Below are 22,439 nucleotides of genomic sequence, written 5' to 3'. Positions count from 1 at the left end.
CCCTCTCCACACTCAGTCTTCTTAGATTAGTGTGGCTGTGTGCAGCTTGTCCTCTCCCAATTTTGGTGCGTTCTGCCCTTGTCTCCACAGCTTTGTCAAACCCGATTCCAAGCCAGACTTTTTCTCTTAAGTGTAATTTCTATTTACTTGCAGAATTCATTATTTTATTAGGAATTAAACATATGCTGTTAATGTTGTGGAATTTTTACTGGATTGTTGCAGTTTTTGATTTTGCTTGATCTGATTACAAAGTTTCAAGTAGTCTGCTGCTAATCTTATTTTATTTATAAGCCCTGTATATTTTAATGCACCATTTTATAAAATGTTAAGACTTTCAATATATCACAGTGTAGCAGAAATGCCTGTATTTATTTTTTGACTTATTAATTTCTTACTATGTGCCAGGCACTAATTTAAGTGATTTATGTATAATCCTCATTTAATTCTCTTAACAACCCTAGGAGTTAGACAGTGTTATGAGCTCCCTTTTAACAGACCAGAGGTTGAGCTAGGAGGATTAGGCAGCTACCAAGCAGCAAAGCATCAGAACACAAACTCTGGGAATCCAGTTCCAGAGTCTTAACTACAGTATCTTGCCACCTACAGGTTCCTGGTGAGCGCTGAGGAGAGCTCACCCCGCTGAGCACTTATTCCTGCACATTCATCAAAGTACAGGTCACTTGGCCCCAACTCCTCCTTCACTACTGCCTGGCACACACTTGTTGGGGGTTTTATTTTTTTAGGTGAGGGTGTTTTAAATTCACACCTGCAAATGACCTTTCTGTTCCTCAAGCAGCCTAAGTGGAGAAAACAATGAACTCTAAATCCAGTTATCAAGACTCGAGTCCTGGTTTGTTCCTTTAGCAAAACTGGTGGCTCTGGGTAAGTTATCTCCACTCCTGAGCCTTAATTTCCTCATCTAGATCCTCCTTAAGCTCCCTTCCACCTCCACCCTCATGCCTGCCTTTGCTGCCCTGATAAATGTAACTTATCCAGCATTCAGGAACCCAGGGGAACACTTATGAACTAGTGACTCTTGCAACTTACCTCCTCTGTAAGAGACATCCTTAGAAACTAGAGCTGGGGGGGCGGAGGGGGGGGATATGAGGAGAATGAATGGAGCAGAATATACAGGAGCTAATCAAACAAGTTCTTGAAGCCTGTTCAAGTCCTGTCGAAGTCAAAAAGCCTCAAAGATGCCTAAGACCCCAGGACAAGCCCTATGCCCCCGGACCTCTTTAGAAAGGCAAGACAATATAATTAAAATCATAACATCAAAGAGACTTCAGGTCATATGGTCCAAATACCAAATGTCACTTAATTCCCCTCACCCAGCACTAAAACCAAGTAACTGTGCACTGTCACCCCATCCTCCCTTACCAGGGAGTTCACTCCCTCCTGAACAGCCTCACACTGGGACAGCTAAGATCTTTTTTCATACTACACTCTGAGTACCAACTGCAACACAACACACCCCAAATTACCTGCAATTGTCGTTCCTGGAGTGCTGAGTGCCTGTGGGATGTGAGGGTAGCCAGGGGGCGGCATCACTGAAGGAGGGAGATTTTGCCTGGAGTCTATGTACAAATTTCCTAATCAGATTGAAAGGCAGAATGAAGGAAAACAGAGTTACATAAATAAAACAAGTCAAGCATTAAGACCTTAATAAAATTATTACCTAAAACTAAACTAAGCAGGTAAGGCAAGGAAGAAGAAAGAAAAAGTACTTCTTTCAGATGCTAATACCAAAGGTGGTGCCAGGCTTAGTGTTAGTACACTAATGCTAATTATGGCATTGCCTCTTTGTGTCTGAAAGCCTGCAGGCAAGTCATCTCTACTGCTGCTGTTACACTTCATAATAGTTCAAAAGCATTTTCATATCTACGTTATCATCTGAATCTGAGCCTTCCATTCAGTCCAAAATGAGGGCAAGACAGGGCATATCCCCATTTTATGGATGAGGCAACTGAGGCACAGAAAGAAAGACTAAGCTGACATGCCCAAAGGCACATCAGTTTGACAGGGCTAGCGTGAACATCCAGTTCTCCTGGATCATGGGCTCTAAGAAACACTGTCCCTCTCTTCCTTACTTTTTCACTTTCAAAGAAGACCTATATGTGTGCCCTAGCTGATTAACAAAATGAATGAGTAGAGGCACAGAGTGACAGGAAAGGCTTGCACACGTTTAAAAGAGCTACATCAAGTAAAGCTGATGAAAAATGTATTATTTAGAAGTGTGAAGATGGGAAACAGAGATCTCATTTGAATGGCATTTCTGAAGGCTCTTAATATATTTTCATCGACAGGAGCCATTAAGTGTAACAGCTCTAAAATGTCAATTATGCTGCATCCTAATGCAAAGTAGAAAGGGAAGGGAGCAAACATCATATGCTCCCCCCAGCCCCCCATTACTCCTGGGGAAGAAGAACCATAACACTGGCTCACATTGTATGGAACATCTGGAATTCTGGAAAGGCTATTTCTCCCTTAGGTATTCTACTGTGTCTAGAATTACATATTACAACTGCATTCTAGCAATGCTGTAATCAAACTAGAAAACAGCAACCATTTCCCAGAGGCAAGTAAAAAGATACTCAAGGTAGGAACACTCTATTTGGCTGCTCACAAGTTTTTACCTGTCAGTGGAATGTCAGACTGTCCAGGCTTAAAATAGCCTCTGAGACAGCCTAATTCAGGCCTCCCTCTATTCATGCAGATGAGGACGTTAAGACCTACAGAGAAAATGTGACAGAACCAGGAACAGAACCCTGCACTTCTGAATTCTAGCCACTGCCTCCCAAGATGACATGCCTTTTTGTAGTAAAGTTTACAGTCAGAACTAAGCTCTTTGATCAATTTACATAAGATTTAGGAAGAGAGAAGAGTTATACTAAATTGTAGCTCTAGTATATTCTTAGAGGAAAAATAAAAAAAAATTTTTTTTTAAATCTTAAAACAAAACAAAAGTAACCTATGGTATCTCAGTCTAGAAAGAATCCAGAAGAGGTGCTTGGCCACACGCACACGGGACAGCAGATGGTTAGTGCTTTTTCCATGACCACAAATGCCAAGTTCCAAAACCAAAAGGTACACTGGACCTTACTTAAAAATTTAGGTCACAAAATTGAAGAAAAGCATTACAATTCCAGAAAGGGGGAGCCACTGGCTAACATATACCATGGCCCTTGAAATAATCTTAAGACTGACCCACACATCCTTCTATCCTTTCCTAGAACTTCCTGATCTGCTGGAGGCAATAATCTGTAAGCAACATAGGTACCCACCCCCCACCGTGAGCATTTTAAGGCTGGCTGAGATGATCTGAGATGATCTGCAGAGAACATGGCAGCACTTAGAACTAACTTCATTATTTTGGTTGAACAGGGAAAGAAAAGAGGAAAGGAAAACCAACCAAGGGACAAAGGACAGAAGGGACGGTACACCTCTGGGATTTAATACAAGTTGGAAAAGTGAAAGTATCCTGAAAGGGAAAACTATAGGTTTGAAACCTATCAGATGATCAAAGAAGATAAGCCGTCTATGTACAAGAAGAGATAAAAAGATGAAATGGAAGAAAGCAAATCAGTGAAAATATATGGCAAGTTATACAGATCTTGATACTTAAAAACAAATATAGGGATTCTGAGAAGACAGTAGAGTAGGTAGCACCAGGAACCTCTCTTCCAACCTAGACAAAGCTACACTGGTAGACTTTGTCCAGTACCACAGAAAACCCTAGAGCCTTTGGAACTTTGGAACCCTGGAAGTCTGCTGACAGTTTACAATTTGTAGAGGATGGCTTAGAGGATAAATTGCAGTTAGTTTTGGTCAATTTCAACTCTTAGCCCAACAGCCATCACCTATCCATCCATCTCTACCGCATGGTAGGCAGCTGTATACATGTTCCTGGAACAACTAACACAGCTTACAGGAGGAGCCAATGTGGGCTAAAAGGCCATTGTGCTTCAACTACTGGGGACCTGTGCTCTGATCACAGAGATGCAGACACAAAGGAGGGTGGCCACTGTTGCACCTTCCACCAATGCTGCAAGCTTGTCCCCTCCACCTGAACTGATTTCCAGAGGCTTTAAAGGGGAGCTACTGCCTCCTCAAATAAATAAAATCTTAAATAAATAAATAAATAAATAAATGAATGAATGAATAAATAAATAAATAAGGTTAGTCTAGAAAGTAGTATTATTAAAACTTTCATTTGTTAACTCCACATGTTTTTTATATAATTTAAGAGACTAATGCATTTAAAGGAATTATTAATATAGGTTTTGGGGCACACTATGTAAAAAATGTGACTTTGTGACATCAACAACCAAAAGGGATGGAGATGGAGCTATAAAGGAGCTGAGTTTTTTATGTTATAAAAGTTACACTGATATAAATTCAAATTAGAGTGTTATGACTTTAGGATGGTAAACCCCAATCCCCATGGTAACTACAAAGAGCTATATACAATAAACACAAAAGGAATACGAAAAAATTCAAACATTTCACTACAAAAAATCAGCAAAACAGAGGACTACAGTAGTGCAAAAATTAAGGGACAAGAAAGAATAATATATATATATATATAAATAAAATAAAGAGCAAAATGACAAATCACTCCTTATTGGTAACTATTTTAAACATAAATGGGTTAAATTCTCCAATCAAGAGAAATTGGCAGAATGAGTAAGAATAAGAGCCTCATTTTAGGACCAAAGACACAAATAGAATGAAAAGTGAAAGGATGGAAAAGGCAACCAAAAGGAAATAGAGACTAATATCAGACAAAATAAGACTTTTTTTTTTAAGACTTTGTTTATTCATTTGAGAAAGACAGAGTGAGTGAGAGAGAGCATAAGTCAGGGGGAAAGGCAGAGGCAGAAGGAGAAGCAGACTCCCCACCGAGCCTGATGTGGGGCTCGATCCCAGGACTTTATGACCTGAGCCGAAGGCAGACACTTAACCAAATGAGCTACCAGGAGCCCCCGAAATAGACTTTAAATCAAAAAGGTGACAAAGAAGGACATTATGTATCAAAGGTTCAGTACAGAAAAATTATAAACACTTACACACCTAATAACAGACTGCAGCAAAACAAATGAAACAAAAACTGACAAAACTGAAAGAAATTAACTACTCTACAATGATAACTGGTGATATAAATACCCCACACTCAAATGGAAAGAACAACCAGAGAGAAGAAAATAAGGAAACAGAGGACGTAACACAATGAACCAACTAGATCTAACAAGTACAGAACATTCTACCCAACAATATGCACATTCTTCTCAAGTGCACATGGGACATATCCCAGGATAGACCATATGTCAGGCTGCAAATTAGGTCTCAGTAGTTTATAAATGATAGATATAACTAAGCATCTTCTCTGACAAGAGGATGAATAGCAAAAGTAGTGTCAAGGGGGAAAATTGTAACTACAAACACATTAAAAAACAAGAAAGATCTCAATCAACAACCTAACTTTACAACTTAAGGACCTACAGAAAGAAGAACAGAATAAACCCAAAGCTAGCAGAAAGGAGGAAATAATAAAGATTAGAACAGAGATAAATGAAACAGTAACTAAAATTAGATATGAAAGTGGGGACACTACAACTGATTATAAAGAGAACAGGATCCAGAAAAGGGGGAAGGAAATAGCATCATTTGCTATTGTATACCAGCATACTGGAATAACCTAGATGAAATGAACAAATTCCTAGAAACATAAAAACCACCAAGACTAAATTACAACAAAATAGAAAATCTGAATACACCTAAAACTAGTAACACTGAATCAGTAATAAAAAATATCCCAATAAAGACAAAAGCCCAGGACCTGACGGCTTTGCTGGTAAATTCTACCAAACATTTAAATAACACCAATCCTTCTCAAACTTCAAACTTTTCCCCAAAACTGAAAGACAGAGAGCACTTCCTAACTCACCCTATAAGGCCAAAATTAGCCTGATACCAAAGTGAGACAAAGACATCTATAAGGAAACCACAGACTAATATCCCTTATGAACACTGATCCAAAAATCCTAAACAAAGTACTAGCAAAATTAATTCAATACCATATTAAAAGGATTAAACATGATGACCAAGTGAGATTTATTCCTGGAATAGAAAAGGATAGTTCAACATATGAAAAGTGATCAATGTAATACACTGCATTAACAGAATGAAAGGGAAAAAACCTACATGCTCATCTCAACTGATGTAGAAAAAGTAACTGACAAAAGTCATCACCCTTTCATAATAAACACTTAACAAACTAAGAATAGAATAAAACTAGTTAAACATAATAAAAGCCATCTATGAATACCCCATGGCAAACATGTTCAAAGGTGAAAGACTTGAAAGCTTTACTTCTAAGATCATGAACAAAAGCAAGGATGTCCACTTCTAGTCAACATACTACTAGAAGTTCTAGCCAGAGCAACTAGGCAAGAAAGAAATAAAAGGCATCCAAATCGGAAAGGAAAATGTTTATCTCTGTTCACAAATATGATCTTATATGTAGAAACCTCCAAAGATCTTATATGTAGAAACTATCCAAAAATAAGTAAATTGAACATAGTAGTAGGACAAAGTCAACATGCAAAAATCAGTTCCATTTTTACACAATGAACAACCTGAAAAGGAAATTTTCAGAACAATTCCATCTACAATGGCAATAAAAAATACTTAGGAATTAATCAGAGATGAAAGACTTGTACAATTAAAACTACAACAGCAGGGGCACCCAAGTGGCTCAGTGGTTGAGCGTCTCTGCCTTTGGCTCAGGGCGTGATCCCCGCTCCTGAGATCAAGTTCCGCATCTGGCTCCCCACAGGGAGCCTGTTTCTCCCTCTACCTGTGTCTCTGCCTCACTGTGTCTCTCATGAGTAATAAATAAAATCTTAAAAAAAAAAAAAACCTACAAAAATATCATTGAAAGAAATTTAAGATGACACAAGTAAACGGAAACACTTTTCATGTTCATGGACTGGAAAACAATATTGTTGAGATGTCAATGCTATCCAAAGCTATCTATAGACTCAATGTAACCCGTATCAAAAACTCCTTTTTTTTTTTTTTTTTGACAAAAATATAAAATCCCATCCTAAAACATTATAGGGAATTTCAAGAGACACTGAATAGCCAAAACTATCTTGAACAAAAATAACAAAGCAGGGGGACTCATACTTTCGGATTTTAAAACCTGCTACAAAAATATAGTTGAAAACAGTGTGGTCATGGCACAAAGGCAAATATACTACAAACACTGGAATCAAACAGAGAACCCAGGAATGAACTCGTGATCTCTTGCATATATGGTTAAATGATTTTTTTAAAAGGGTGTCAAGACCATTCTATGGGGGAAAGGACCATCTTTTCAGAAAATGGTGCTGGGAAAACTGGATATCCATATGCAAAAAAGCACGAAATTGGATCTAATGTCATATGCAAAAAATAACTCAAGATGGGTCAAAGACTTACATTTAAGACCTAAACCATAAAATTCTTAGACAAAAACATAGGGCATGAGTTTCATGACACTGGATTTGGTGATGATTTCTTATATAGGATACCAAACTCATAGACAATAAAAGAAAAAAAAGATGAGTTGGACCTCCTGAAAAATTTTAAAATTGTGCACTGAAAGACACTATCAACACAGTAAAAAAGAAAACAAAATAATGAAAGAAAACATTCATGGGACACCTGGGTGGCTCAGTGGTTGAGCATCTGCCTTTGGCTCAGGGCATGATCCTGGATTTCCAGAATCGAGTCCCACATTGGGCTTCCTGCATGGAGCCTGCTTCTCCTCCCTCTGCCTATGTTTCTGCCTCTCTCTCTATATATATCTCTTGCAAATAAATAAATAAAATCTTTTTTTTTAAAGAATAATCACAAATCATTTGATAAAGGGCTAATATCCAAAAGAATAGAGAATTCCTAAAACTCAGCAATAAACCAAACCAGATTTTAAAATGGGCAAAGGACCTGAACAGATACTTCTCCAAAGAAGATACAAAAATGGCCAATAAGCAGATAAAAAGATATTCAATAATCATCAAAGAATGCAAACCAAAACTACAATGAGATACCACCTCACACCCAGTAAAATAGCTACTATTTTTTAAAAAAGAGATTAAAAAATATAACAAATGTTGGCAAGGATGTAGAAAAACTGGAACCCTTGTGCACTGTTAGGAGGGTGTAAAATGGTATAGCCCCCATAAAAAACAGTATGGTGGTTCCTCAAAGAATGAAATAATTACCATATGATCCAGCAATTCCATTTCTGACTATATACCCAAAAGAACTGAAAGCAGGGCCTTGAAATAATATTGGTACACTCCTGTTCACAGCATTATTATTCACAACAGCTAAAATATGAAAGCATCCCAAGTGTTCGACAAGTGAGTAGATAAGCAAATGTGGTATATACATACAATGGACTAGTAATCCAGCCATAAAAAAGGAAGGAAATCCTAATATATGCCACAACATGGATTAAGAAATGCTAAGTGAAATAAGTCAGTCACAAAAAGATAAATACTATAGGATTTCATTTACCTTAGATACTTAGAAATAGTAAAAAATCAGAAACAGAAAGAATGGTGGCTGCCAGGGGCTTGGTGGAGGGTCAGAGGGACAGGGGTTAAAATGGGGGCCTGTACTGTTTAATGAGTACAGAATATGCACTTTACAAGATGAAAATTTATGGAGATGGATTGTGATGACAACTGCACACTATGAGTATATTTAAAGCCACTGAACTATACACTTAAGGATGATTGGGATGGTGATTTTATGTTATATTTTACAATAAAATTTTTTTTTCAAAGAGTATTTATACATCCAAAAGATACCAAATAGGAAGTGACAAAAAGAGAGGGGAGAGGGAGGGAGAAAGAGAAGGAGAAAGGAGATAAATGAGCCATCAAAAAATACAGTTTAGTTGTCAGGCACATTGGAGGGCACTCAACAAGTTCAGCTAATACTAAAGTACCTTGTATATGCCAAGCACTGAATGAGGCTCATGGGTGGATGTAATTTACGAAATGAATGAGCCACCAAAATCAGTCACTGAGAGTTTCAAGTTAGGCAAACTATTCAAATGGAAGAAGCAAAGATGATGGAAGATTTCTATCAAAAGACACAGAAAGCTGCCTAGGTACCTTCGTCAGTTCAATGCCCGACTCTTGATTTCGGCTCAGGGCATGATCTCAGGGTTGTGGGATCGAGGCCCAGATTGGGCTCCATGCTCAGCAGAGAGTCTGCTTCAGATTCTCCCTCTTCTTCTGCTCCCACCCCCCCGCCCCCACATGCACTCTCGCTTTCTCTAGAATAAATAAATCTTAAAAAAATAAAATAAAAAAGACACAGAAATAAAGATTTCACATGAAAAGAATGCTATAGCATGGCTGGGGATCTTGAGAATATGGAAAGACCAAATATGTGAAATAAGCTAGGATAATGGTTGAAGAAAGCCACAGGATAGAAAAGAGACTTAAAAATGCATCAAATGTAAAACCAAAAATAATGAACAGAAAATAAGTCAACTTGGAGATAAAAGGTTGCAAGAAAATAAACAAAGAAAGCACCTGAATATTAAACATCTACAGAATGAAAAGGTGCTGCAATTAGAGTAAAATAGATGGCTACAAGGGTAAAGAGAAAAAGAAGAAAGTTAGGTGAAAAACACAAAGCATGAATTTCAAGTACAGAGTAAAACACCGAGACAATTTACCATTACTGTACTCTTTACTTGAAGCTTTGAATTTTAATCTTAACATTCTTAGAAGATATATAAAATAAGACATGCTGATTTTCACTGCAAGTCTCCACAAGTTTAAATAGATATAACTTCAAGACTATGTTCTTATAAAATTGTATATATCTTTAAAACACTTAATTCTTGTTTGAACTTAAAAGGTTAAAGATCACAGTCAACTGTAAACAATAATCATATAGTTCATGACAAAAGTCTCCTTATCTCAACTTTTTAAACATATCTTTAATATATAAATTATTTTATTTCATTGCATTTCTTAGAAATGAAAAGATGTAAATGGATCACTATCATACTAACAACATACCAAGCTGTCTCACTAAATTTCACACAAATGAGAAAGACAATCAGGAAGATAATTAAACCCATACCTGTTCCAATGTGTTGGGAAGGTTTTGTTGGATGCATTGCACCGTGACAAACATTTTGCTGAACATTACTTTGTGAGTGGATAAGGCCAGTTTGTGTAAAGAATTGATTAAGAGAAGAACAGAGATCAGCAAATTGAACCTGATCCAAAGACCAGTTCTTGAGATCTGCCTGTCTCATACTCTCCATCAAACCTATGAGAAAAGTATTAGAAATAGCACAGTTTGTTCTGCAAGCATTGCAAGGAATATAACAAGACACAATTTTTTTTTCCAGCCCTCAAAATTTCCACTGGTAATGATTAACTGTGCAATGAAGAATGACATTTAAAAATTATTCAAAGCTTAATTACTTCTAAATGTGGCCACACTTCTTTCAGAACTCTTACCTCTGATCCTCTGCTACATCTACTGACTGACTTAATCATGAATTTTGCAGTGTTGTTTTTTAAGCATACTATCAACTGCAAAAGAAACACTATATAAGGAGATACTTTACTACAAAGAACCATCCCTATGAGAGTAAACAGGATCATGTATTTTTGGTTCTATGTCAGAAAGAACCCACACTTACCTTGGAACTGTGAAAGGTCTACATCTGACCAATTAACACTGCTGGCAATTCGACAACTTTCTTTTAGCATGTCAAGTGTTGCATACCAGTCATTTGAAACACCTACAAAAATAATATTGACAATACTACATAAATCTTGGGTAGTGAAAGTCTGAAGTATATGGTAGGGGGAAGACAATGAGCTGGGCTTATTCCATCCAGTTTTATGAGTGATTCACATCCATCATATCATGTGTTGATGTCATATGTTGGGGCAATCGTCTCTGTGAAACAGGCAGAGGAGTCTTATTTCTCTTTATTTTATAAATAAAAAGAAACTGAACCAAGAGAGGTGGCATAACTTAGCAAGGTTACTATGATGAATCTAAACCTTGAACCTGGTGCTTCTAAGCCCCAGTCTGACAGCTTACAAACTGCCCTATCACCTTATAATGTCAAACTTGATTACTGCTCTTTACATTTGTACAGTACAAATGAATGACAGGCAGGGCAAGTCAGGCAAATCAATATATCCTCCCTCCTTACTATATGAAGTCCATTTTCCTGTCTTGTTATGACATTAAGAAATATGTTCTTTGTAACTCAGAGGCAAGTTCACATTTAGAAGTAACACACAGTATATTAAAGCACTGACTTAAGAGAGGCAAATTGTATAGCAATTATACAATTGTTATACAATAGATTGTATAGCAAGAGGACAAATTTCTTATAAGGCAACCCTGACAGAAAGAAATGCCTTAGCAGTCTTCCTGGCAAAGTAGCAAAGAAAGGACTGAGACATCTGTAAGAAATGTTGATGAATCCAAACCAAGGCTAGTCAGGAATAGTATCCTCTGATTGTAGTATCATCAGGAGGGTTAAGACTCCACAGTCTATATGTCAGCAAAGTGGTCACCACTCAGGGGCATGGGGCTAGAGCTGCACTCAGTGACAGTGCTGAGTAGATGAAGAAAATCCTCCATTTAGTCACTGCATCAGAAATTATTCTGTTATCAGAATCACCACTGGATGGATAAAGGTAAGAACTAATAAAAAGGATTTTTTGCTACATCACAGATAACTGTATCAACTACTGGTTATTTGGTTTACAAAATAACCAATTATGGATTTTTTTCAAATAAACAATGAACCAGAGACAACATGACTCTGCCCCCAGGGCAACTCATAACTAGAACTTTGTTGGGGAAAAGTAAGTAATGCCACATTCAAGTCTATGAGACTTTCATGTCCATGACCTATAATAAATGCTAACATGGCAACACAAAGCAATCTCTGCAAGACCCACTCAGTAAATGTTTACTGATTTAGTCCTTTTGGAATTACTGGTGTTATAGTCTTTGAAGTCCTGATAGGCCAAGATATAAATTCCAATTCTAATGCTTATTAGCTCTGATCTTAAGGCAAGCTGTTAAACTTCTTTGAGTTACACTTTTCCTATCTATTAAATGTGGTAATTTATAGTTGCTTTGAGAGGACAATAGGAGATAATGTATCTGAATTGCCTATCACACAATGGGAACTCAAACAACTGTTAGTTTCTTCCATTCCTTCCCTATTAAAGACAATTCCTAACTCCTCCAGGTGAAAGGCTATTTTCCTTCTCTGGCAAGCTACCTCTGGTATAGCAACAGGCCACTAAGAACACATGATGATGGATTGTTTTCAGTGGTAATAGTACTTTTTTCTCCCCTGGCAATCAGTAGAATTAATAGAAGCCATGACCAGAGCATTACAGACTTCTACTGACACCAAATCTTTACAATCATTAGTCAATCCTTAAAATCATATTAAGAACAAACTTAACTTTTTGAAGAGTGTACTGACATTAAAAAAGGAGGCAGTAGTATAACTGAAATAAATCAGAAAAAGCCAAGTATCATATGATCTCATTTACATGTAGAATCTGAAAACAAAACAAAAGAAACAGCTCCATTTTTAAATACATAGAACATGTGGATGGGGGGGGGGGGGGGATGAGCAAAATGGGTGAAATGGAGTGGAAGGTACAGGATTCCAGCAACGGAATGAGTAAGTCATAGATGTGGAAGGTACAGCGTAAGAAATAAAGTCAGTGGTATTTTAATAGTATTGTATGGTGACAGATAGTAGCTACACTTGTGAACACAGCATAACATACAGAGTTGCCGAATCACTATGCTGTACATCTGAAACTAACCTAACATTGTGCGTTAACTATACTTCAGTAAAAAAAAAAAAAATTTTTTAAGTCAACAATAGTGACTAACACTAAGAAAAGAGGGCACTACTTATACTTTTCTCTATGCATAGACCTATAATAATTTCAAGCCGTTTTTGGGGACTCATCATTATCAAGAATTATACCCAATTTTCAACTTTATTCTAGAACCTTCTTAGAATTATTATTTTTCTCCCTTAGAATTATTAACTGGGAAAACAAAATAAATTATGAAAAGGAATTTACTAAATTTGAAGTACCCTGATACGCATTTTTTGAACCTTATATGATTTTCCTCAAAATAAAAAAAAAAAAAAGGGCAACAGTTTCAGAAAAACTTAAGCTTTATAGCAAAGTCAGAATATAAGAGACAGTGTGCCCTATCTAAAGATCATTTCCCTGACAGTAGTTTAATTGCCTGAAATAATGATCAATTTTTAATTGTTAAGAAGTAGCACTATCTAGCATATAGAAATTGTCCCTCCAAGATAAAAAATCTCATCAGTGATTTGGTTGCTAAATGGATAGCCAGGCAAGCTATGGGAAGGATCTGTACTCTGTACAACTCCAAAGGGCCCCATTCACCTTGTAGTCTATGTCGGGGGCATCCCTGGGAGTTCTGCAGTGCAGATGCGTGGGCTGTGAGCAATGTGAATTCAGCATCTCACCAGAAACCATCAAGACCTATCTTAGGAGCAATAGAGTTTTTAAAAACCAGGATATGAAGAATATTTTCTTCCTTTGCAATCTATATCTCTAAAATGAGATACTTGGCAGCAATAAGCAAAGAAAGGAAGAGTGGGAACATTCTCTGAATACTTAAAGGCAAGGTACCAGCAGAGGCATTTCCTATTTGTATTCTCAATGCAATCCTCATAACAACACTGTATACCGCGGTATTTTAGTTCCATTTTTATAGATGAGGAAATAATGAGACTAAAAGAAGTAATGCACGAAAGGTCATAAGAGTCATAATGAGAATTTAGATATGTTTTTTCTGACATAACCTATATACTTTCTTCTATACCACACTGAATCATACTAGATTGCAGATATACTGTGTATCCCATTCTTTGAAATGCTCACTAAAACACTGGTTTTCCAGAAGGACAAATGAGAGTCTAAACCAAAACCTACAAGGGTTGGTCAGTTTGCCTATGTTGTCATGGTAAATTTTAATCAAGAAAATCTCCAGATCAATGTAAGGACTGAATGAGTTACAACTACAGGGTTACAACAAGGAAGCACAAAAGAAGACAGATGAGAAGGATTTCAGGAGTAAATATACATAAGCCTCATATAACAAAGAACAGATCCTAATTCACAGTCAAACACGAGTCAGGAGACACCAACTTACCAGAATTACAGGATACCTGTTGTGGGGTTGGGGGTGCCTGATGTGTTAACGTCTGATGCTGATGGTTCGGATGGTGCTGTATGTGTTGATGTGGAGAGGGGTGCTGGGGGTGAGGGGGCTGGAGCTGGCTGTGCTGCTGCGGGTGCGATGCTGGGTGCTGGGGACGCTGTGGATGCTGTGGTAAACCATGCGGTCGATGGGACGGATGTGGAGACGGCTGTGTGTGCATCTGGGAGTGGGGCAGTGAGACTTGTGCAACCGAATTACTGCCCGTGGTGCTGAGGCCACCGCCATGATTGTTGGACAGACTGCTTTGGTTGCTGTGTGGGTGAGAGCTCACTGTGCTGCTAGGAGAGTGCTGATACGAACACGAGGTGTGGGACTGCTGGGAAGATTCAGAAGGGATGGTCATCAAACCTAGACACAGAGAAAGCAAAAACATTCTGAGTCAGATTTCAGTTACATTTTATGGCAGACATTTACAAAATTATTTACAGAGCAAAGATATACATATCAGGAAGCAATGCTGACTCAGCTTAAGAAGTGTCGACACTGGGGATCCCTGGGTGGCTCAGTGGTTTGGTGCCTGGGCTTTGGCCCAGGGCGCGATCCTGGAGACCCGGGATCGAGTCCCACGTCGGGCTCCCTGTGTGGAGCCTGCTTCTCCCTCTGCCTGTGTCTCTGCCCCACCCCACCCCCTCTATATATATATCATGAATAAATAAAATCAGAAAAGAAAAAAGAAAAGAAAAGAAAAGAAAAGAAAAGAAAAGAAAAGAAAAGAAAAGACAGAAAGAAAGAGTCGACACTCTCCCCTCCTTCTCCCTCTCAGAAAGAAGACGAAAAAGAAAAAGAAATAGAAAAAAAGAAAGAAAGAAGAGATAGAAAAGAAAGGAAGAAAGCAAAGGCAGTATGTGAACTGAAATCTTGAAAGACTAAGTAAATTTAGGGGGAAAGTGGGAAAGGTGTTGGGTCACATTCAGGATAGTTCTCTACAGGAGTGAAGACCAAGAATTTGAGAGAGGTAGAGGAGAGAAATAAGGCACAGTTATTTCTGAACTCCTTCTTGGACAACTCCAAAAACTTTTAAGTCAAAGGTGGCCAGAATTCTTAAGACTAAGCAAAACAAAACAGCCATCTTCAGTGCTTTTTCATTCAGCTGGAATATTCTTTAGACCATACAGTTTAGGAGTTAAGAATGCATAATTTATAACACCAGAAAGTAAGGATTAAAGTCTTTGTACTGCCATCTGCACACCTGCTAATGCTGGAAAGTTATTAACCTCTGTAAGTCACAATTACCTTAATTATAGATGGGTATGGATATATCTATTTCACAGAATTATTGTGAGGATTAAATGCCATGGTGCAAGTGGAAGGTGAGGATTAGTTCAGTAAATGTTAGCTGTTAGGATGATACTGATGATTAGGCCAGAAGAGACTAATGTTAAAAATGTACTTTTGGTTTGCAGGTGGACACTCATTTTAATAAATCTTATTAGAATATTTGATCCAACATAACTAGGCTATTTTCAAATCCCAAAGGGATGTCACATACAATGTTTTACTGAATCAAAACAATGGATTTTATTAAATGAAAAAGAAAATCCTATAGCACAGTTACCATTAATAAAAGAATCAAATCTTTTAAATGAAAATATTATTCTCACATTGCCCATTAACAGTAAAGTTATATTGAAGTATATTGTAAGATAATCTTAACTAATAAATTAAGGTTTTATACGTAGAAGAGTTAATAAAAGTTCTTGTCTTGGCCCTGGAAAACTATCATTTGAAGGGAATTTATAGGGTTCTTACAAGTCAGATGAAAGAAAGCAGTTATTTCATTATCCATGTCTAATAAAGTCCTAGCATTGTAAAAAGGAACTCAGAAATGACCTAAACCAACATTTTCAATACCAATTTTTTCTTTTTTTAAAGTTGGCTCCATGCTGGACATGGAGCCAATACAGGGCCTGCATTCATAACCCTGAGAATTAAGGCCTGAGCCAAAATAAGAGTCACATAACTCACTGACTGAGCCATTCAGCTACCCCTCCAAACTGTTTTTAAAATAAAATTTAAGGATGTTGTATAAAATAGTGACCCACAGCTTACCACTAATCAGTAAGTTCACTTGTAAGTGCCATACATGAAATTGCAAATTTGGTGCTACCACATACCACCAGCTATGTCTGTGCTAATAACAGTAAAGACAAGAAAAGCACGTCTATTCCCGTGGTGCAACATTTACCACTCAAACACTTCACATGCTAGACATCACTAATTAACCATCGCAGTCTTTCCAGGCTAACTAATCTAACCATGGTACAGATGCAGTGTCAGAATTCTTCAACATGCGCTATTCCAGGATACCACTAGTAAGTGAAGTAGGTGTATGCATTTTTGTGCTATTATACAAATATATACAGGATATAGTAAAGGCACAAAGAATATTCAATTGTGACTATGATGATACGGTTCATGATTCAAGAAATTTAACAGCTGCTATGTGAAAATAATTCTTAACATTTTTCAATAAAAATACTTTACCAAATAGTATTTTAAAAACTCCACTTGAAATTAATAGGTTATGTATGTCAATTATACCTTAGTAAAACAAAAACCCCCACCCCCAAGAAAACTCACCTTGTTGACTAAGTGACTGCTCAAAAACTGACTTATAAAGGCTCCGAAATGAGGCACTGAGATCTTCAAAATTATATTCTGAGAAAAGTAGTTGTTTGTCTCGTTCTGGAAGGTTGTACTGTGGTTGCTGTTGAGGAGTTAATGACTGAGAGACTGGTTCTGGATGGTTTGTCACCTAACATTAAAAGAAAATACTACTAATTTAGTAGCTATATATATAAGAATTGGTCCGTTACATAAAATAAATAACTGAAAATATCAGAATAGATTCTAGAATCCAAAGGAAATAATGTCCCTATCTTTGACTTTCCCATCCTCTGTTAAGCTGGGTACACATGAAGGACAAGACCACAAAATCGTTACCCTGGATTTTGAAGATCCACAGAAATCTAATCCAACCCCCACATTTCAGAGAAGAAAGGAAAGAGTTCAAAGAATTTAAATGACCTTCCCAACACCATACAACTAAATAATAGGCTAGGCCTGGAACCCTTCCAGCTTCTGTACAATCTATATCTTCATTTCTACTGAAGCAATTTCATCTCAAACTCTACTATGATATTACTAACATTTTCATTCATTTATTCAAGTAATCTTTAGTATTTAAGCTCAAATACTGTTACTACTGTGAGTCAGGTAGTATGGTGCTGCCCAAAGCAGCAAGGAGCTTCAACACACCTAACTTTCATTTCTAGAGAAAAACATTTTTCAAATGAAATTAAAGGGAAATGAAAAATGTAACAGGTAAAGAGAAATGTAACATATAAAGAAGATTCTAAGAAAAACAATATAGCATGGCTTTGAGCTAGGCAAAGAAAAAAAAACCATCATTAACAACTAAAAAAATAAGAATTATCACCAAAGGTAGCACAACTAAAAATAAAAAAAGATCAGCTATATCTCTTAAAGATTTTATCAAGGGGTGGTAAACTGCCTTTTTGTTTTGTTTTGTTTTAGTGCTTTGAGAAATTAAAATATGAACAGTCACTGTAAATTTATGCAGCCATTCAAAATGATGCTCATAAGAAGTCTGCAATAACAGAAAAAAATATGAATTTTGAGTAGGGGAATGACTCCACCACTGGCATTCTGGTGACCTTACACGTCTCCACAGAGGCGACTGGAAGCAACGCTCAAATGGCAGGATGACCTAAGCCTTGGTGATTATCCTGGAACACGGAATGTGAGTGGTCTTATGAGGAGCAAATTCTTATTAAAGACAGTTTCTCATGTGCCTCCCTATTTCCAGTGAGGCAGGGGACTTTCTACTTTACTTCTAGGTATAGCTGTGAGTCATACAACTGCTTAGCTGCAGTTTGGAATCCATTCCTCCTTTACAGGGACCCACCACTTGTGGAGTTTGTCATCTGGTTCCTCCAGTTTGGTGTCATCTTGTGGATGTGGGGAGATGGCACCATACAAATCTGGTTTATACATAAGTAGTAACACTGTCTCTGTGCACTTGGGGGTCACTGTGTCCTCAAAGGATCAATCCATAAACATGTGGCAAGCCCAACCAGCAGCTGGCACTGTCCTGTTGCTTACAGAGCGTTTGATGACTACTTGATGTCTTGTTAAAGGAAAATGCACAGTATATGATGCCTAGCTTTGCACAGGAAAGTTTAACCTTCCTATGTGTACTGGCATAATAGACCTGTTCTTTCTTGTGTCACCTCGTTCTACAAATATAATTTTTTCTTTTTATTATATTTTGTAATACTGGACACTCTTGGTGTCAAGATTCTCCACATTTATATTATTTAAAAAACATTTTAAAAATTATTAAATCTTTGCTTAGTTTGCTTCAATGCTCCAACTAGTCCTCTGATATTATGATTTCATCATTACTGACTGCTTTAATTTAGTTTACCTTCTGATCAGCAATGTTTTTCAGGAAGGGCACATGAAAGCAAAGGCAGGAAGCTTTTTAAGCTCTGCATATCAAAGAATATCTCTCTTCATATATGAATGCAAATTTGGCTGGACATAATATTTATAAATCCAAACCTATTCCCTCAAAATTCTACATAAAGTATTATTCCATTAATCCTCCGGTACTTAGCATCATAGAAGCATGATTTGTGTTTCCCTGAATGTATCTAACTTATATCTAAGTATTTATATGGGTGATAATTTTGGAAATTTTAAAATTTATCATGATGTGTCCAGGGACAGGTTTTCCTCCATTAACTTTTCCTACAACTCAGTAACCCTTTTATAATCTCTATTTCTTCTGAAAACTGCTTCTGCGCCAACTATTCTAGCTAGCTTCTTCTTCAGGGACACCTGTAATTCTCAATTCTCCAGATCTATTATCTTCTTGTACATAACTGTTATTCCTTTATCTGTAACTTCTACATTCTGAATATTTTCAGAATGTAGAATATTTTAGTTTCTTTCCTCCAGAGCACTGATAACAGTTTTGCTGAGCCACCTTTTCTTTTCATACATTCAATGTGAATTTTAATTCTCCCCTCTCATTTTTTGGTTTCCCTTGTGTTACTTTCTTATTTAAGGTTCCCGTCCCCTATATATCTTTGTCCTGTGTAAGGTTTTATCTATTTACTCATCCGGGAACAGGGGGGGAACTGGTGAGATCAAATTGAAACCAATGAACAGTGCAGTGTATGGCTCCTGAGCTCTGTTCTATCTTCTAGGGAGGACAGTTGCCAGATGATTTGAAAAGAGGTATCAGATAACACAAGGGTCATGTTCTTATAATAGGTAACAAAATCAGCACACACAGATCCCTTTATAGTATAGCTTTGTTTTCCAGACCAAAATTAAAAATATACGGCTGGTTAACAATGGAGTACCAAGTTGTCCTAACTTCTGAAGTTTGTAGAATTCCCTTCTCACATCTACAGCTGGAAAACATGGTAATATAAACATTCTCTAATTTCTTTTACCAAGGACTATGACGTATCATCAAATATAGCTTTGTTAGACTAAAGTACAACTTTTCTCCTATTCCAATTACTTTTCACAGAACACTGTGTTTCACTCACAGAACAGATAAAGTAAACCAAAATGATAAAACAAAAACATAGTATAACCACATATTTGTATCTAATCTGGTAAAATATAAGTACAATTAAAATATTATCAAGGTAGGAATCTACTTATCCAACCTAAATAAACTGATTAGCGAAAAATACACACATCTTCACTTTTTCATTTATACTTCAATAACATTTGGCTTATTTTTAAGCACTAAAGGAGTTCTCAGCAAAGAAGTTATTAACTTCACCAAGACTTACCGGTGTATAACTATGCACACTGCCAACACTGTTCAAATTAACAGATGCCAAACTCTGGTCTGAGAGACTGTTGTTAAGGCTACTGCGTGGGCTATCACTACCATCCTGATCGGTGTTGTACAAAGTTACCTAGAAAAGAAAAACATTTGCATAAGTAGTTCTCACTGTATAGAGTTCTTTCTAAGCAACTCCACAAAAAAAACCCAATTAGGATGGTATATGGCAAGAAGACAAAACGTTAGTGGTCTTTCCTTTGGTGCTTACCTACTGCAACTCCATGCCCTTCACTGCTAATGCCACGTTCGCCATGAAATAATTACTCTCAAACTGAAAAATATCTTATCCAGAAGCACATAAACTCAATATACTACCAGGTGTAATTAGTTCATCAACATTTAATAAGGGGATTAAAGGTTTTCACTGTTAAATATTTCTACAATGTACAAACTTATTTTTACTCAGGTGTTAAGCAGCACTGTTATTCTCTTTTATTAAAATATTTAGGCATCGAGGGATGCCTGGGTGGCTCAGTGGTTGAGCATCTGCCTTCAGCTCAGGGTGTGGTCCCAGGGTCCTGGGATGGAGTCCTGCATCAGACTCCATGCAGAGAGCCTGCTTCTCCCTCTGCCTTGTCTCTACCTCTCTGTGTGTCTTATGAATAAATAAAATCTTTAAAAAAAAAAAAAAAGGCATTGACAAAAGAACACAAAAAAGGAATTTTTAAGAATCATAGGCATTATAGTTATATTACTGAAAACTGGACACTCAACTATCCAACATACCTGCAAAACCATAGATAGATAATAATGTGGCTCCATTGGTTAAGCATCTGACTTAGTTTGGGCTCAGGTCATGATCTCAGGGTTGTGGGATTGAGCACCATGTCGGGCTCCATACTCAGTGCAGAGTCTACTTGAGATTCTCTCTCTTCCTCTCCCTTTGCCCCTCCCCCCCTCATGCTCTCACTCTAAAATAAACCTTAAAAAAAAATTCTAACATACATATCAGATGCCAAGAACTATAAATCAAACTGTTAACAATGGTTAACCAGAAGCAGGCTGGGCATTCCTGAAGATTTTTATCAGTATTAACATTAGAATCTTAAATTAGAAACAAACAAAAGTTTAGAACAGATAGCCTATTTATCCTTCAAGGTTCAATTCAGATGGTACAACCAACTTTCCTTTCTATGTTCCTATTTCCGTGGGTACAATATATTTAGCTTTATGGTATAACTAATTTTTATCCACTACTAGACTGTTAGCTCGAGTCCCCAGTAAGTAATCATAACCAACACAGTGCTTTCTATTCAGTATACAATTAATAAATATTTACTGACTTAACCAACTGAGCTATCACCGTTTGTGCTAAAAATGGAGTCACATTTGCCAAAAGAGACCAACTATGTAGAAAACTAGGCATGTATCCCGCTATACTGAAGGCAAAACGAAACTGTCCCCCATTCACATCAGCTAGAATAACATGCCTACAAACTAATTAGGGAAAAGAATATTAAAAAAAAAAAAAAAATCAAGCTTATGGTCTCCTAGCTCAAAAAATTACAAGCACCCTATGGTAATTTTCTTAGCCACTCACACTCTCTCCTATCCATGCTTAGTTATCTACCACTCAAGTAAGAAATCTTGGACAAAATCTTAATAGCTTATTTTTTATCTGCAAAGAGGATAAACATCTTTATTAAAATTTAACATGTACATAATAAAGTGCACAAATGACTAATTTATTACAAAATGGGCATACTTGTACAATCACCATCTAGAACAAAGCATGGAACAGTTCTCAAACTTCGATCCCAGAACATTTTGCAGTCTTAAAAATTGAAGTCAAGGAGCTTTTGTTTGTGCTGTTACATCTATTAATTATTGGCATATTATATACCCCCCAAAATAATAATTGGCACATTATATATTAAAAACATATTTTAATTTATTAATTAAAAATAACAATTATAAACCCAACTAAATGTTAACATGAGAAATATTTTCTGGGGCGCCTGGGTGACTCACAGTCAGTTGAGCTTTGGCTCAGATCATGGTCCCAGAGTCCTGGGATCAAGCCCCACATGAGACTCCCTGCTCAGTGGGGAATCTGGTTCCCTCAGTCTCTCCCCGTGGTCGTGTTTTCTCTCTCTCTCTCTCTCAAATAAATAAATAAAATCTTACCAAAAAAAAGAAAAAAGAAAGAAATATTTTCTCTCAATAAACAATATTAGAGTTTCCTTGTTTT

At 37.0% G+C, this 22,439-nt stretch overlaps 1 protein-coding gene across 5 annotated transcripts in view; it reads right to left on the bottom strand.

Annotated features, from left to right (window-relative positions):
• The window catches only part of FOXJ3 (forkhead box J3), a 141,777-nt gene that overhangs the window by 3,599 nt on the left and 115,739 nt on the right, over positions 1–22,439 (bottom strand). For all 5 annotated transcript variants that reach the window (XM_072771645.1, XM_072771646.1, XM_072771648.1 and 2 more), the window contains 6 exons: positions 20,193–20,321; positions 16,933–17,107; positions 14,284–14,700; positions 10,730–10,831; positions 10,159–10,350; positions 1,485–1,592 (listed from right to left, as the gene is read on the bottom strand). In XM_072771645.1, the coding sequence (XP_072627746.1) occupies positions 1,485–1,592; positions 10,159–10,350; positions 10,730–10,831; positions 14,284–14,700; positions 16,933–17,107; positions 20,193–20,321 (1,123 nt within the window). The remainder of the gene's footprint in view (positions 1–1,484; positions 1,593–10,158; positions 10,351–10,729; positions 10,832–14,283; positions 14,701–16,932; positions 17,108–20,192; positions 20,322–22,439) is intronic.

Source organism: Canis lupus, chromosome 13 (genome assembly GCF_048164855.1).
Source record: "Canis lupus baileyi chromosome 13, mCanLup2.hap1, whole genome shotgun sequence".
In the NCBI taxonomy this organism is placed as follows: domain Eukaryota; kingdom Metazoa; phylum Chordata; class Mammalia; order Carnivora; family Canidae; genus Canis; species Canis lupus.
This window is presented reverse-complemented; position numbering and strand designations above follow the sequence as displayed.